This window comes from Sinocyclocheilus rhinocerous, unplaced genomic scaffold (assembly GCF_001515625.1).
Source record: "Sinocyclocheilus rhinocerous isolate Xijiao unplaced genomic scaffold, SAMN03320098_v1.1 scaffold229, whole genome shotgun sequence".
Lineage (NCBI taxonomy): Eukaryota > Metazoa > Chordata > Actinopteri > Cypriniformes > Cyprinidae > Sinocyclocheilus > Sinocyclocheilus rhinocerous.
In genome coordinates, this window is record NW_015635757.1 from 237,901 (window position 1) to 251,929 (window position 14,029).

A 14,029-nucleotide genomic window follows, 5' to 3' on the forward strand; every position below is an offset into this window, starting at 1 on the left:
TTTTATTTTATTTTATTTTTTTAAAGAAATTAATACTTTTATTCAGCAAGAACACATTAAATTGATCTAAAGTGACAGTAACGACATTTGCAATGTTACAAAATATTTCAATTTCAAATAAATGCTGTTCTTTTGAATCTTCTCTTCATCAAAGAATCCTGAAAAACTGTTTCACAGTTTCGACAAAAACTAAAAAATTAGAAATGTTTCTTGAGCACCAAATTCAGCTTTGCCATTACAGAAATAAATTACATTTTTAAAAATATTCAAATAGACAAGAGTCGTTTGAAATTATGATAATACTTTACAATATCACCGTTTTTACTGTATTTTTGTGAGCAAAAACCACAACCCACCCCAAACCTTTATCTATTCGATTGTGATAAGCTCTTAAATAATTTATAAATTGCTTTGTTTGAGTCAGTCTCTACAATGATCATAAAAATCTAGGGCTGCAACTAACGATTATTTTGATAATCGATTAGTTGGTCAATTATTTTTTCGATTAATCGGATTAAAAACAAACAATTTTCTTTTTTTATTTTATTGACAAAAACACACTATTCCACATTCTAATCCTTATCCAGTAATTTGAATGACTGGAAATTACTAGTCCTAGAAAAATTGTTGATCAAAAGGTGTGGGGATCCTGTACATTGCACTCACAATTTTTATTGTTGTTGTTATGTTATTAAATTAATGTTTTTAAATATTACCTTTAAGTGAGTGTTAGATGATGACAAAGGTCATCTAAATGAAGAAATGAGCATGCACAATTAAATATCCATTGTCGACTGATATCAATAAATTAAAAAACCTCCAATAATAACTAATATGGTAGCAGCATTTTAAGCATCTCTAGTATCTAACCTGTTTTCTCAATATAACTTCACGTTAATGCTTCAGTCTTCCTGATGTCAGAAATCTGATTTCATATTCAGAATGAGACATTTTTGCAGCTTCGTATGCTTTTTTTGGACTGAGGAATGGTTTGAGTTCTGAGAATTACAGCATGTTGTCATAGCACAGCTGTTTTACCAAGAAATGAAGGAAGCTCTCTTTCTGTCTCTCTGTTTCAGGCTGAAGTTCTTCTGTAATGCTGCGGTATTCATCCTGAATCATGAACTCGGTGTCTCCCAGTGCCGTTCAGTACATAGTGGGCGGCGGTGCTCATGAGGACAGGCCCTCAGCACAGTCCAGACGCCACAACGGCCACGGCTCAGCGCCTGATGGGCTCCGAGAAGGCTCTGGAGAGCCCGATGAAGTGGATCGCCTGAAAGCCAAGTTCATGTCCGCATGGAACAACGTCAAATATGGTTCGTTTTCATGCATTTGTTATGGTTTGCGAACTGGTTTGTATGACTGACACAAATAATGACACAAACAGTTAGTTCCTTTTTTCCCGGGCTATTTTTGAAGTCAGATGTAGAAGCACATGTTTAAAAATGACCACAACAAATATCACTGACTGTTCCTCTCTTCATTTTCCCAGGCTGGACCGTTAAATCTAAAACTACCTTCAACAAGACCTCCCCTCTGATCCTCCTGGGTCAGTCCTATCTGTTCAATAGTGAAGGTGAGTCATGTGATCTGCCTGAGAGCCGCTATTGGTTGAGTCAACTTAAAGGGATAGTTCACCCAAAGTGAAAATTCTGTCATTAATTACTCACCCTCATGTCGTTCTAAACCTGTAAGACCTCCGTTCATCTTCGGAACACAAATTAAGATATTTTTGGTGAATTTCGAGAGCTCTCTGACCCTCCATAGACAGCTATAGTGCCATTTTGGAGAGTATCACATACGTAAACAATTGTTTACGTTGTTTATGCTTTAATCTGAATGTAAACAGTGTATCTTCTCTCTCAGTGTGATACTCTCAAAAATGGCGCTATGAGGTGAAGCGGAAAAGACGAATTGTTGAATAAAGTCGTTATTTTTGTTTTCTTTGCACACCAAGTATTCTCGTAGCTTTATAATATTACGGTTGAACCACTGATGTCACATGGATTATTTTAACGATGTCCTTACTACGTTTCTGAGCCTTGATCGTGTAAGGGTCTATGGAGGCTCAGAGAGCTCTCGGAATGCATCAGAAAATATCTTAATTTGTGTTCCGAAGATGAACACGAAGGTCTTACGGGTTTGGAACGACATGAGGGTGAGTAATTAATGACAGAATTTTCATTTTTGGGTGAACTATCCCTTTAATCTTTGAATGCCTCACTTTTAGTCTCTGCATTTTAAACTAGAGAATAAATCATATACAAATGTTGAAGGTTGTCTTCTTTCGCGCCTCATTCCCAGATGAGGTGGATCGTTTCCGGCAGGCGTTCGTGTCGTGCGTGTGGCTCACCTACAGGAGGGAGTTTCCTCAGCTGGAGGGATCCAGCCTGACCACAGACTGCGGCTGGGGCTGCATGCTGCGCAGCGGACAGATGCTGCTGGCGCAGGGGTTACTGCAGCACCTCATGCCTCCAGGTCTGATCTACTGTCCCATTTCTTTATTTGTCCCTAAATCCATACTGAAAAACCAATTACTTTTATTAAATATAAATAGTCAAAATAAACAATGGTAGTTAAAAGGGTTTCTGTGGGTCTTAAAAAGTCTTAATTCACCCTTCCACAAATTAGGGCCGTAAAAATGTCTTCAGAGCAAAAAGCCTTAAATTCATAAAGTCGTGGCATTAAATATTGCATGCACTTCTTCTTCAGTATTTTTGTCTCGTTTTCCAGTACAAATATCTAAACATCCTTAAATCAGGATACATTTACTGAAGTAGCAAAATAAAGATATGAAGTCTTGTTTACTGAGAAATTAAGACTTTACACTTTTGATTTTACACTATAGATAACAAATATAGGTCAATGGGTTTTGAATTAAGCTTTGACCTAAGTTGATTTTTCTGAGCTCATTGGCAGATATTTGTTCTGGCTTTATCATAAGCTCACTTTATTTTTTATCTTTTTCTTTAGAAAACAAGACTTTATCATTTTGCATCTCAGGTAAATTTATCTTGATTTAATAATGATTTGTTTTGTTTTTTTAAATGACTTAATGGAGATTGGGAATACAAGTGTTGCTAATACAACTCATCATCTTTCTCCCTAGACATTTACATTTAGTGAACATATTGACGTGTTTCCTTCACTTTATTCCTTAAATTGTCTTTACTTGGTCTTTAAAAGGCCTTTAAAAAGTCTTAAATCCAACTTTATAAAACTTGCAGAAACCCTTAGTTAAGTAATATAATCCATTAGCACTTTAAAATATATATACTATTGTTCAAACGTTTGGAGTCTGTAAGATTTTTTAATGTTTTTGAAAGAAGCGTTATTAAGACTCATACATAAGACTCTTATGCTTTCCTATGCTGCATTTATTTGTTCAAAAATACAGTAAAAAACGTAACATTGTTAAATATAATAATATTAAATAACTGTTTTTAATGTGTTATATAATGTAATTTATTGCTGTGATCAAAAAGCTGAATTTTCAGCATCATTACTTCAGTCTTCAGTGTCACATGATCCTTCAGAAATCATTCTAATATGTTGTTTTGCTGCTCAAGAAACTGCTGATTATTATCAGTGTTGAAAACAGTTCATGTTTTGATTCTTTGAGGATTCGAAAGTTCAAAAGAACAGCATTCGTTTGATATTGATGAAACATTATAAATGCCTTTCCTGTCACTTTTAATCAATTTAATGTATGCTTGCTGAATATAAGTATTTATTTATCTTTAAAAAAATTTCACTGACCCCAAAGTTTTACACAGTAGTGTGATTCACTTCTGTAGACTCATGCTGTCTTCTGCTCTCTGTATCTCAGACTGGAGGTGGGCAGATTGTCATCCGCTGACAGACGTTGATTTTGAGGTGCTAAAGCCTCGCTCGCCCTCCCGTCCGGCTGGCATGTCTCTTCCGTCCTTCAGTTCTTCCTGGACCAACCCCATTTCCCAGAGAGACCCGAGCTCTGGCAGCAGTGAGGATCACAGGCGGACCCCGGCCCGATGTCCTGCAGCCAGCCATGAGCCTCAGCTGGAGGCTTTGCACCGAAAGGTGGTGTCTTGGTTTGGTGACCATCCCTCAGCTCCTTTTGGCGTCCACCAGCTGGTAGAGCTAGGAAAGGAGTCGGGGAAGAGAGCGGGGGACTGGTACGGCCCGTCCGTAGTGGCACATATGCTGAGGTTAGAGGAGAGAAAATGAATCTTACCATATTTAGATTTAAAAGCTTCTTTTGAATAACTGAACTTTTGACCTTTTGTGATTTAATGTATTTTTTTCCACCAGAAAAGCAGTGGCTAGAACCACTGAGTTTCACAACCTGGCTGTATACGTGGCACAGGACTGCACGGGTGAGGCTTCATGTTCAGTCTTGTGGGTTGTGTGTCATGCGATCGTTTTAAATCAAATCAGTTAGTGAAACTGAAACTGTTTCCTGTACATGTCTGTAAGTGATGTTTAGCTCATGCTTCTGCTTCTGTGTGTGCTGCAGTGTATAAAGGAGATGTCATGAAGTTGTGTGAGTCGCCGCTAACACAGGGGCTGTCCGAGAGCTGGAAGTCAGTCATCATTCTAGTGCCGGTACGGCTGGGAGGAGAATCGCTAAACCCCTCCTACATTGAGTGTGTTAAGGTACAAATGCACTAACACTTGGGGGGGGGGGGACTGAATTTAACTATATAAATCACTTTGCAAACTGGCCAAAACAGATATTATATTTTTATTAATATTGTAATAATGACATTGTTATATATTGGACACCCATTTTGGTGTCTGCATCAAAATAAATTTACTAAAGTGATTTTATATACATAAAAAGCATATTATATACAAGTAAAGTGTCTACTTTAACGGTTCAAAAACTTTTGTGAACATAAAATGTCAAAATATGGGTGAAAATGTTTCATCATCATTCAGCATAACATATTTATGTAAAAATTAAACAACATTTATATATTATATTATATTATAAAAATGATATAAATTATTAATTTTCACAGCATTAAAGTAAATCATATGGCCCTATTTTACTATATGATTCCAAGTAAAATAAATATAAAAGTAATGTATTAGGCTTTACATTGTAATTGGCATGATCAAAACGTAAAAAAAATTGTGAATCACAATTATTTTTGTGACAATTAATCATCACAAAATTCATGATGAGACACACACACACATATTAAGTACATATAATATATTACATTTATATTTTATTTATACTAACCTCTCTTTTCCTAGAACATTCTCAAGTTAAAATGCTGTATAGGAATTATTGGAGGAAAACCCAAGCATTCCCTGTTTTTTATTGGCTTTCAAGGTACGTGTCTATTAAGAATAGTGCTGTCAAACGATTAATCGCATCCAAAATAAAAGTTTTTGTTTGCATAATATATGTGTGTATACTGTGTATATTTATTATGTATATATAGATACACACACATACAGTATATATTTTGAAAATATTTCCATGTATATATTTATATTAATATAATTGATATTATATGTGACGCTGGAGGTTTGACAGCACTAATTAAGAACTATGTTTTGATATGTTACTGCGTTCCTGTCTGCTCTCTGATTGGCAGCTCTCTGTCTTCCAGACGAGCAGCTATTGTATCTAGACCCACACTACTGTCAGCCAGTGGTGGACGTCACCCAAGGCAACTTCTCTCTGGAGGTGAGATGGAAAGCAACATTACATTTGCATCAGAAGACATTTTCATTTTGAAGTTTTGACCATGTGTGAGGAACTGAAGCTGCATTGGTCTTTTCAAGCATTCCCTGTTTTTTATTGGCTTTCAAGGTACGTGTCTATTAAGAATAGTGCTGTCAAACGATTAATCGCATCCAAAATAAAAGTTTTTGTTTGCATAATATATGTGTGTATACTGTGTATATTTATTATGTATATATAGATACACACACATACAGTATATATTTTGAAAATATTTCCATGTATATATTTATATTAATATAATTGATATTATATGTGACGCTGGACCACAAACCCAGTCATAAGGGTAAATTTTTCGAAATTGAGATTTATACACCATCTGAAAGCTGAATAGGCAACTTCTCTCTGGAGGTGAGATGGAAAGCAACATTACATTTGCATCAGAAGACATTTTCATTTTGAAGTTTTGACCATGTGTGAGGAACTGAAGCTGCATTGGTCTTTTTCTCTCGTAGTCTTTTCACTGTAACTCGCCTAGGAAGATGAACTTTAGTCGTATGGATCCCAGCTGCACCATCGGATTCTACGCGCAGACTAAGAGAGACTTTGAGTCTTTGTGCTCAGCGGTCAGTGAAGTGAGTGTCTTGTTTGAATCAATAAGATATATGTTTCTTGGAATAAAACATTTGAAATTTGTCTTTGTTCACTGAATATACAATTAGCGAATTAATGGCGCAATTTAAATTTTTGATACTTCGGAATGAATGCATAAATTGTCATGCCATTTCGGAATGAATGCATAAATATCAAGAAGCTGAAATAATTTTTTGTTCTTTTTCAGGCTTTGTCATCCTCTAAAGAGAAGTATCCCATCTTTACATTTGTAGAGGGCAGGGGACAGAACTATGGACTGGAGGGGCAGAGCGGGGGGTCCATGGACGGTCCTGCAAACATTTTCTCATGCAACAGAATGAGCAGGAACAATAAGAGAGGAAGCACAGATGAGTTTGTGCTCCTGTGAGGAGCGTATCGCATGTAACACAGACCCGACACCAGTGATGCTGCACCAAACTTCATAAAACTGCTGTTCCTCGCGTCTGTGCACTGCAGAATATAAAGCAAACCTGGCACTGAGATTCTCAAGAAAACCTGTGCGAGTCATGTTTCACCCCAAAACCAAAGGAAAACTAAGAAATTATGTTTTGCATAAAGAAAACGTTGCATATTTTTAGAACTTTGTTGTGATGTTATTTTCATGGCAGTTAAGCACATTTTCCTCCAATTGATCATTAACATAATGCCAAAAACCTTTTGTTCTCCATGCTGTAATGTAAAAAAGCTATATTATTTGAATTGTAATGTGTTTTTGCACTGCCTTTAACTGATCTAATTTGTAATTTAAAAATTGTTGCTTTTGATTATTGCATTACAGTATGAGCATGTTTTTGCATTACATTAATGAGAATTTTGAGAGGAAATATGCTTAATTATCAATGTGAAAATGTAATAATTCTAAAAATAAGGTTAGCTTTCTTAATGCATAATATAATTTTGGGGTGACACCTGCACTTCTTTGGTAAACTTCTCCAGCGATGTGACATTTGTTCATGAATGGATGCGAAGCATTTTCTATCATTGCATTTTATTCTGCTGATTTAGCCACATTAAAGGAATAGCTCACCCAAAAAGGACAATTTAGCTTTAACTTCATTTGAACAGATTTGGAGAAATTTAGCATCACTTGCTCACCAGTGGATCCTCTGCAGTGAATGGGTGCCGTCAGAATGAGAGTCCAAACAGCTGATAAAAACATCACAGTAATCCACACCACTCCAGTCCATCAGTTAACATCTTGTGAAGCAAAAAGCTGTGTGTTTGTAAGAAACAAATCCATTACTAAGGTATTTTAACTTTAGACTGTTGCTTCTGGCCAAAATATGAGCCCATAATCCATAATTTTTTGCTTCCTCCAGTGACAAATTTGCCTCGTCATGCAGCTTTTCGTTTCACAGAATGTTAATTGATGGACTGGAGTGGTGTGGATTATTGTGATGTTTTTATCAGCTGTTTGGACTCTCATTCTGACGGCACCCATTCACTGCAGAGGATCCATTGGTGAGCAAGTGATGTAATGTTGAATTTCTCCAAATCTGTTCTGATGAACAAACAAAGTCATCTACATCTTGGATGACCTGAGGGTGAGTCAGTTTTCAGCAAATTTTCATTTTTGGTTGAAGTATTCCTTTAACATGTATATAACGCATACACACTAACATTTTGTCTCATACACTGAACACATGATCCTGCTGTTGTGTCGCTGTCTTTAAGAAGGTACAGGGTGCTCTAAGTTTGTTTGTTTTCTGAGTCTGCTCTATAACAGAGCTGGAGGGATTGTGGGTAGTTATGACAATGAGTAAACCTCCTTGTTGCTGTATGATATGGCTGGTTTTCTAAGTTGTGTAAATTGTAAATCTCTCAGCTTGTGTGCTTGAACTGGGTCTGTTTTTGTTTTAAATCATTGTGCTTCATTTGTCACCAGTTTACAGCTTTCTCTTATTTAATTGTATATTTTTACAGGGAATCACAGCCGTAGTACCTCCTCGAGCTCCAGAAGTTGTGCGGCATTGAGTCTGATGCTGGAAGCTGTCTGAATATTTGATGTCTGATTTGCTTTAGCTTGTTCAGGTCAACAAAATTAGCTGTTACTGTTCAATCTTATTTAAGCTGTTAATTTTATTTTTTCAACTTGTATTTTTGATCATCGTTCTGAAGGTGCACCGGATGAAGCTGAACTGCTGTCACTGTTTGAACAATCGTTTTTTGAATAATTGTAGATTTTCCATTGTGTATCTTTTGTCTTTGGACTCTTTCCTGGACATGGGACCAGTGGACAAGCGATTATGTGGACTTTTGTTTATTGTGGACTTTTTTTTTTTTTTTTTTTTTTTTAGGAATTGGAAGATAGAAATGATCAAGTAAATGTAAGAGAGAAGTAAATTGGTTATAATGCCGCAATTGTCCTCACTGAGTATATGACATTAAAAACAACAGTTTTTGACCTGATATTTGAGTGCATCTTGGTACCATTGAGCAGGAACGCTACTGTCATGTTTGTTTGTTTGTTTTTAACAAAACTGTCAAAAATAGAACAAATATGATGAAATTAGTGAGATATATGTGACCCTGGACCACAAAACCAGTCATAGGTAGCACGGGTATATTTGTAGCAATAGCCAACAATACATTGTAATTCCAGATTTGTCCAAATAGTTGTATCTCGGCCAAATATTGTCCTATCCTAACCAGTGTTGGGCAAGTTACTTCCAAAATGTAATACATTATATATTACTAGTTACTGTCTTTTGAAAGTAATTAGTTACATTACAATATTACTGTCTCTGAATTGTAATGCATTACACTACTTTTGAGTTACTTTTGAGTTACTTTCATCCAAAATATCCACATAAGTATTGTAAAATGCCAAAATGTAGTTTAATGCTGCTCATTCTCATTCAGTTTGTGAAGTGTGGATATGCCGGCTCTAATTTCCCAGAGCACATTTTCCCGGCTCTGGTGGGGAGACCGATCATCCGCTCCACAGCCAAAGTGGGAAACATCGAGATCAAGGTAAAGGTTCCTCACTAAACTGCACCCTAAATCTTTCCCTACAATGACACCATGACTTGGGCTCTGTCCCAATCACCCAGTGAGCTGCCTTACTTTATACACCCTACAGCTGCATCTGTGTTGAAATGCAACCCTCACAACAAGTAACTAAACAGTTCATTTTTAATTAGATAAACCTACATTATAATGATGCTTTGAAATGCTACCTATGTAGGTCGTTCAGTAGATTTTGCATCAGAGGTTGTAAATTGTCATTCTAAGGATTTCAAAGAAACACTATGAATGGTCATATTTGGTAACGGGACATAAACAGGAACTTGAGTAACTTCCTGCTTGACTTGAACTTCCTGCAGAGTGGTTTTCACTGGGGGTGGAGCTGCTATGAGAGGGTTTACAGGTTCCTCTGACTGAAATATTCATCTTTCTTGTCATTTCAGAAGAAAAACCGAAATATTGAGATATGTATTTATTATTGTCAAAAGACTGAAAAAATATTAAATGAGATTGTTTTAGCCATATCACCTGAGTGTACTGTAGTGTTGATCCTGGACACTTTTTTTTAACCATAAACATTTTTAAAAAATACTGCTTTCATTAGAAATAGATATATTTCTAGACAAAGGTCTTTCAGCTGATGAACCATGCAGGTGAACAGGTTTTTATAAAAATGGACATTTACTAAATGTTGTGTAAACAGTACACTTTGTTTTCTGAAAAAATGTTCTGTTCTTAGGCAAATAAGACATCATAGCATGTAGTACAGCTGATATTTATTAATATATCAATAAATTGAGCACAGAATAAAATACTTTCTTAAAAATGAACAAAAACCTTCTACTCGTGTGCTGATGCTTTCTGACGGTGTTGACAAAGAACCAACAGTGGTTACAACAGAGCAAGTACTAAGAAATATTTTTTCAAACAACTGATTGACAAGACAACAAAGTAAGATAATTAATGTTAACTAATTTAATTGATGCATTTAAAATCATTTTAATACAATTATTTAAAAAAAAAAATTCCCCACATATACTGATTTACATTAAGCATTTTTATTTAAATTATTATTTTTTTTTCATAAATAGGACTTTTGTATGTAGGACAAGTTTGGTCCTTTACTTCAAGAATCAGTGCACTAACATTTGCTCTCATTGCTCATCGCCTGTTCCCTCTGTATTTGTCTTTCTCTCCTCTGTTACTGTATTGAGGTACTGTAGGATTATAGGAGGATGGTAAGTGTGTGTGTGTGTGTGTGTGGGTTGTGAGTCTAACCTGTAGCGATTCTCTTTCCAAACCCTCTCAGGAGATGCAGAGGAGATGATTATTGTATTAATGTTCAAACTAATCATACATCTCGTTCTCTCACTAACCCTGATGAAATGATCTTGCTTGTACGTGTCAGTGTTTGACATTACCCAGAATGCACTGGTCTGTACAGAATGTGCACAGAGTGTGCTGTGTCCAAATAGGATATACAGGGTTCATGGTCATAGAAAGCCAGGAAATGTCAGATTAGAAGTGTGTTTTTAAAACCTGAAAATTTCTATAATAATATTTAATTATGATTTTAAAAAAATATGGGAGCCAGTCTTGTTTTAGTATTTTTTTTATTTTTTAAAATGTATAGTATTATTAATATTTTGAATTAGATTTTATTTTTATGCTTTCGTTTTTTTATTTTAATTTTAGATGACGTTTTAGTAACTTTATGTGCTTTTGTAATTTCTGTTCTGTTCAGTTTTTTTCTATTAGTTTGCTTTTGTAATATCTTTTATTTTATTACAGTTTAAGTAATTTTAGTAAGGAAATTTCAGTTGCCGATGCAAGATTTGTGATTTTCATGTAAGTTTCTTACATTTTTCTTCTATTATCTATCTTTTTGTTTTATTTCAGCTTTATTTCAATTTACAATTTTAGTTTACATTTACAACACTGATGGGAACCCTGGTTGTGTTTTCATTCAACAGCTTTCTCTCTAGTTACAGCCGGTGTGACCCATTTACTCACTTTTAATGATTGTATTGCAGTGCTTTTAATGTCTTTGCTGTCAGATTCATGAGTAAACTCATCAGTGTGCTTGATAAAAAACATTGACTTTTATTTTGAAAATCTGATGCAGTGAAGTTTTTTTTCCCAGTTGTCTCCAGCTCCATTCAACACATTTAATTTCTCTCAACCTGGACAGCTTCCGTTCAGCTCGAAATGAAAGTTACCATTGAGCGTCCTGACCTTTGACCTCTCCTGTGTGACCTGTAGGACCTGATGGTGGGCGACGAGGCGAGCGAGCTGCGCTCCATGCTGGAGGTGAACTACCCGATGGAGAACGGGATCGTGAGGAACTGGGACGATATGAAGCACCTGTGGGACTACACTTTCGGCCCCGAGAAGCTCAACATCGACTCCCAGAACTGCAAGATCCTGCTCACAGAGCCGCCCATGAACCCCACCAAGAACCGAGAGAAGATCATCGAGGTTTGAGCGCCCGTTTGTTGAATAACATCTGTGAGGAATCCTCAGTGTGGTTTGTGTTTGTGATTTTTGACCCTCTTGTCTCCCTGTAGGTGATGTTTGAGACCTATCAGTTCTCAGGCGTTTATATCGCCATCCAGGCCGTGCTCACTCTGTACGCTCAAGGTAAGGAAACCTTTAATGATGGGAAAATAAATAAATTAAAAAAGAATATATATATATATAATAAAATTAAATAAAATTAAAAATAATAAATATAAAATTAAATTAACAATAATAAATATATAATGATATACAATATTATATAATAAAAAAAAAACAAGAACTCGGTGCTAGACGTGACGAGCTGATGTTTGTGTGCAGGTCTGCTGACGGGTGTGGTGGTGGACTCTGGAGACGGTGTCACTCATATCTGTCCAGTGTATGAAGGTTTTTCTCTTCCTCATCTCACGCGGCGTCTGGACATCGCCGGACGCGACATTACACGCTACCTCATCAAGGTACAGTCCTGTAGATGCTCTGTCTCAGCTGCTGACCGTTTACATGCACATATTTTTGTCTGATTCTGAATCGCTTCAGTCCAACTGAGCATTTCTAATGCAGTGTTAATGCATCTAGTGTAAATATTACAGTATCAGTAGGGATGTAACGATTCACTCAACTCACGATTCGATTCACGATTTTCTTTTAACAAAATGAGATTTAAGACAAATTATAAATTAGAAAAGAAAAAAATACCATCTAAACTTTTCTAAAGACAGTAAGTAAGACGGTAACCCCTAAATGAATCGCGATTTGTTTAGCATCTCAACCGATTTGAATCGTCACATATTTGAATCGATTTTCAACCGGCTCGCGTATCTGTGAGCCTTATGAGTCCTGACTGAGAAAGCAAACGGCTCAACATGTCAATCAGCAAGGTTGTCTTTCTAGCATAGATAAAATATAAACTTTTTTTTTTGCACATTAGTACCTGGTACTTTTTTTAGTACCACCTCGTTTGGGGTTCCAAGTGAACCGTACCGTTACCAAAACGTGACGTGTAAACTCTGCTGATCACGGTATACCATTATAGTTCTTTTTATCATATCGTGTGTGTGTGATTAGCTTTTTCATTTTCGGCTTTCATTTTAATCTTAAGTAAAAAAAATTTAATTTGAACAATTTTCTTATGCGCTTTTATTATTTCTATTAGTTTATTTCTATATATTTCTATATAGTTTGTTTATTTTAAATTCCGTTTCAGTTTGTTTTGAGCTTATTTCAGTTAGTTGTCAATGCAACACTTCTAATTTTCATTTAGTTTTAAGTTTTTCATGTAATATTTTAATTCTATTACACTTTATTTCAATTAAAAAAAGAAAAAGTAAAGAATTGTTTTTGATTTAGTTTCCACGGACAAATGTCCAGACTGAATCTTAACGCTCTCCGTCTCTCTCCAGCTGTTGTTGTTGAGAGGTTATGCCTTCAATCACTCAGCGGACTTCGAGACGGTGAGGATGATGAAGGAGAATCTGTGTTACGTGGGCTATAACATCGAGCAGGAGCAGAAGCTTGCGCTGGAGACCACCGTGCTGGTGGAGTCCTACACGGTGAGTTCAGCCTGATGGAGCTTCATTAACCCATAAGCTCTGTTCCCAAAACTAGTCAGCATTTAAAGCTATCATAAACCCTTTAAAGGTCCCATGGCATGAAAATTTTACTTTATGAGGTGTTTTAGCATTAATATGAGTTCCCCTAGCCTGCCTATGGTCCCCCAGTGGCTAGAAATGGCGATAGCTGTAAACCGAGCCCTGGGTATCCTGCTTCGCCTTTGAGAAAATGAAAGCTCAGATGGCCCAATCTGGAATCTTCCCTTTATGTCGTCATACGGGGAAAGGTTACCTCCCCTTTCTCTGCTTTGCCCGCCCATGAGAAAATGAGCTACTACAGTGCCAGGCGAGTGCAATATTTTTTTTTTCCTCGAGAGACATCATGGCTTGCAAACGAGCGAAGCATGGCAGTTGCTCATTGTGGGACTGGCTCGTAGTGGCTGAAATTCTGCACCAAGGCTGAATTTCGGGAAAGAGACTTCAGATACAGTACTAGGGACAACTTAGGCCTATATAAAAGCATCCAAAAAGCATCATGTCATGGGACCTTTAAAAGCTAGACTGGATCCCGCCCAATGAGCTTCCAGACAGCAGCCTTGTTCTTGCCACCAGAGGGCAGCAGAGTGTTGTGTAAATGTAACTCTTTGAGAGCGGTGTTTAT

At 36.4% G+C, this 14,029-nt stretch overlaps 2 protein-coding genes across 4 annotated transcripts in view; both read left to right on the forward strand.

Annotated features, from left to right (window-relative positions):
- The window catches only part of LOC107747444 (cysteine protease ATG4D-like), an 8,606-nt gene extending 1,544 nt beyond the window's left edge, over positions 1 to 7,062 (forward strand). For 2 of the 3 annotated variants that reach the window (XM_016561945.1, XM_016561946.1), the window contains exons 2-11: positions 1,080 to 1,316; positions 1,493 to 1,576; positions 2,305 to 2,478; positions 3,830 to 4,187; positions 4,291 to 4,355; positions 4,496 to 4,635; positions 5,245 to 5,323; positions 5,607 to 5,683; positions 6,196 to 6,315; positions 6,522 to 7,062. In XM_016561945.1, coding sequence (XP_016417431.1) covers positions 1,121 to 1,316; positions 1,493 to 1,576; positions 2,305 to 2,478; positions 3,830 to 4,187; positions 4,291 to 4,355; positions 4,496 to 4,635; positions 5,245 to 5,323; positions 5,607 to 5,683; positions 6,196 to 6,315; positions 6,522 to 6,701 — 1,473 coding nt within the window. In that variant the 5' untranslated portion in view covers positions 1,080 to 1,120 and the 3' untranslated portion in view covers positions 6,702 to 7,062. The remainder of the gene's footprint in view (positions 1 to 1,079; positions 1,317 to 1,492; positions 1,577 to 2,304; positions 2,479 to 3,829; positions 4,188 to 4,290; positions 4,356 to 4,495; positions 4,636 to 5,244; positions 5,324 to 5,606; positions 5,684 to 6,195; positions 6,316 to 6,521) is intronic. The other variant, XM_016561947.1, reaches the window with a different exon arrangement.
- Positions 7,063 to 9,175: 2,113 nt separating this feature from the next.
- Positions 9,176 to 14,029, forward strand: part of LOC107747433 (actin-related protein 2-A-like) — a 6,902-nt gene continuing 2,048 nt past the window's right edge. The window contains exons 1-5 of the mRNA XM_016561932.1: positions 9,176 to 9,307; positions 11,564 to 11,779; positions 11,869 to 11,941; positions 12,140 to 12,276; positions 13,219 to 13,382. Coding sequence (XP_016417418.1) covers positions 9,176 to 9,307; positions 11,564 to 11,779; positions 11,869 to 11,941; positions 12,140 to 12,276; positions 13,219 to 13,382 — 722 coding nt within the window. The remainder of the gene's footprint in view (positions 9,308 to 11,563; positions 11,780 to 11,868; positions 11,942 to 12,139; positions 12,277 to 13,218; positions 13,383 to 14,029) is intronic.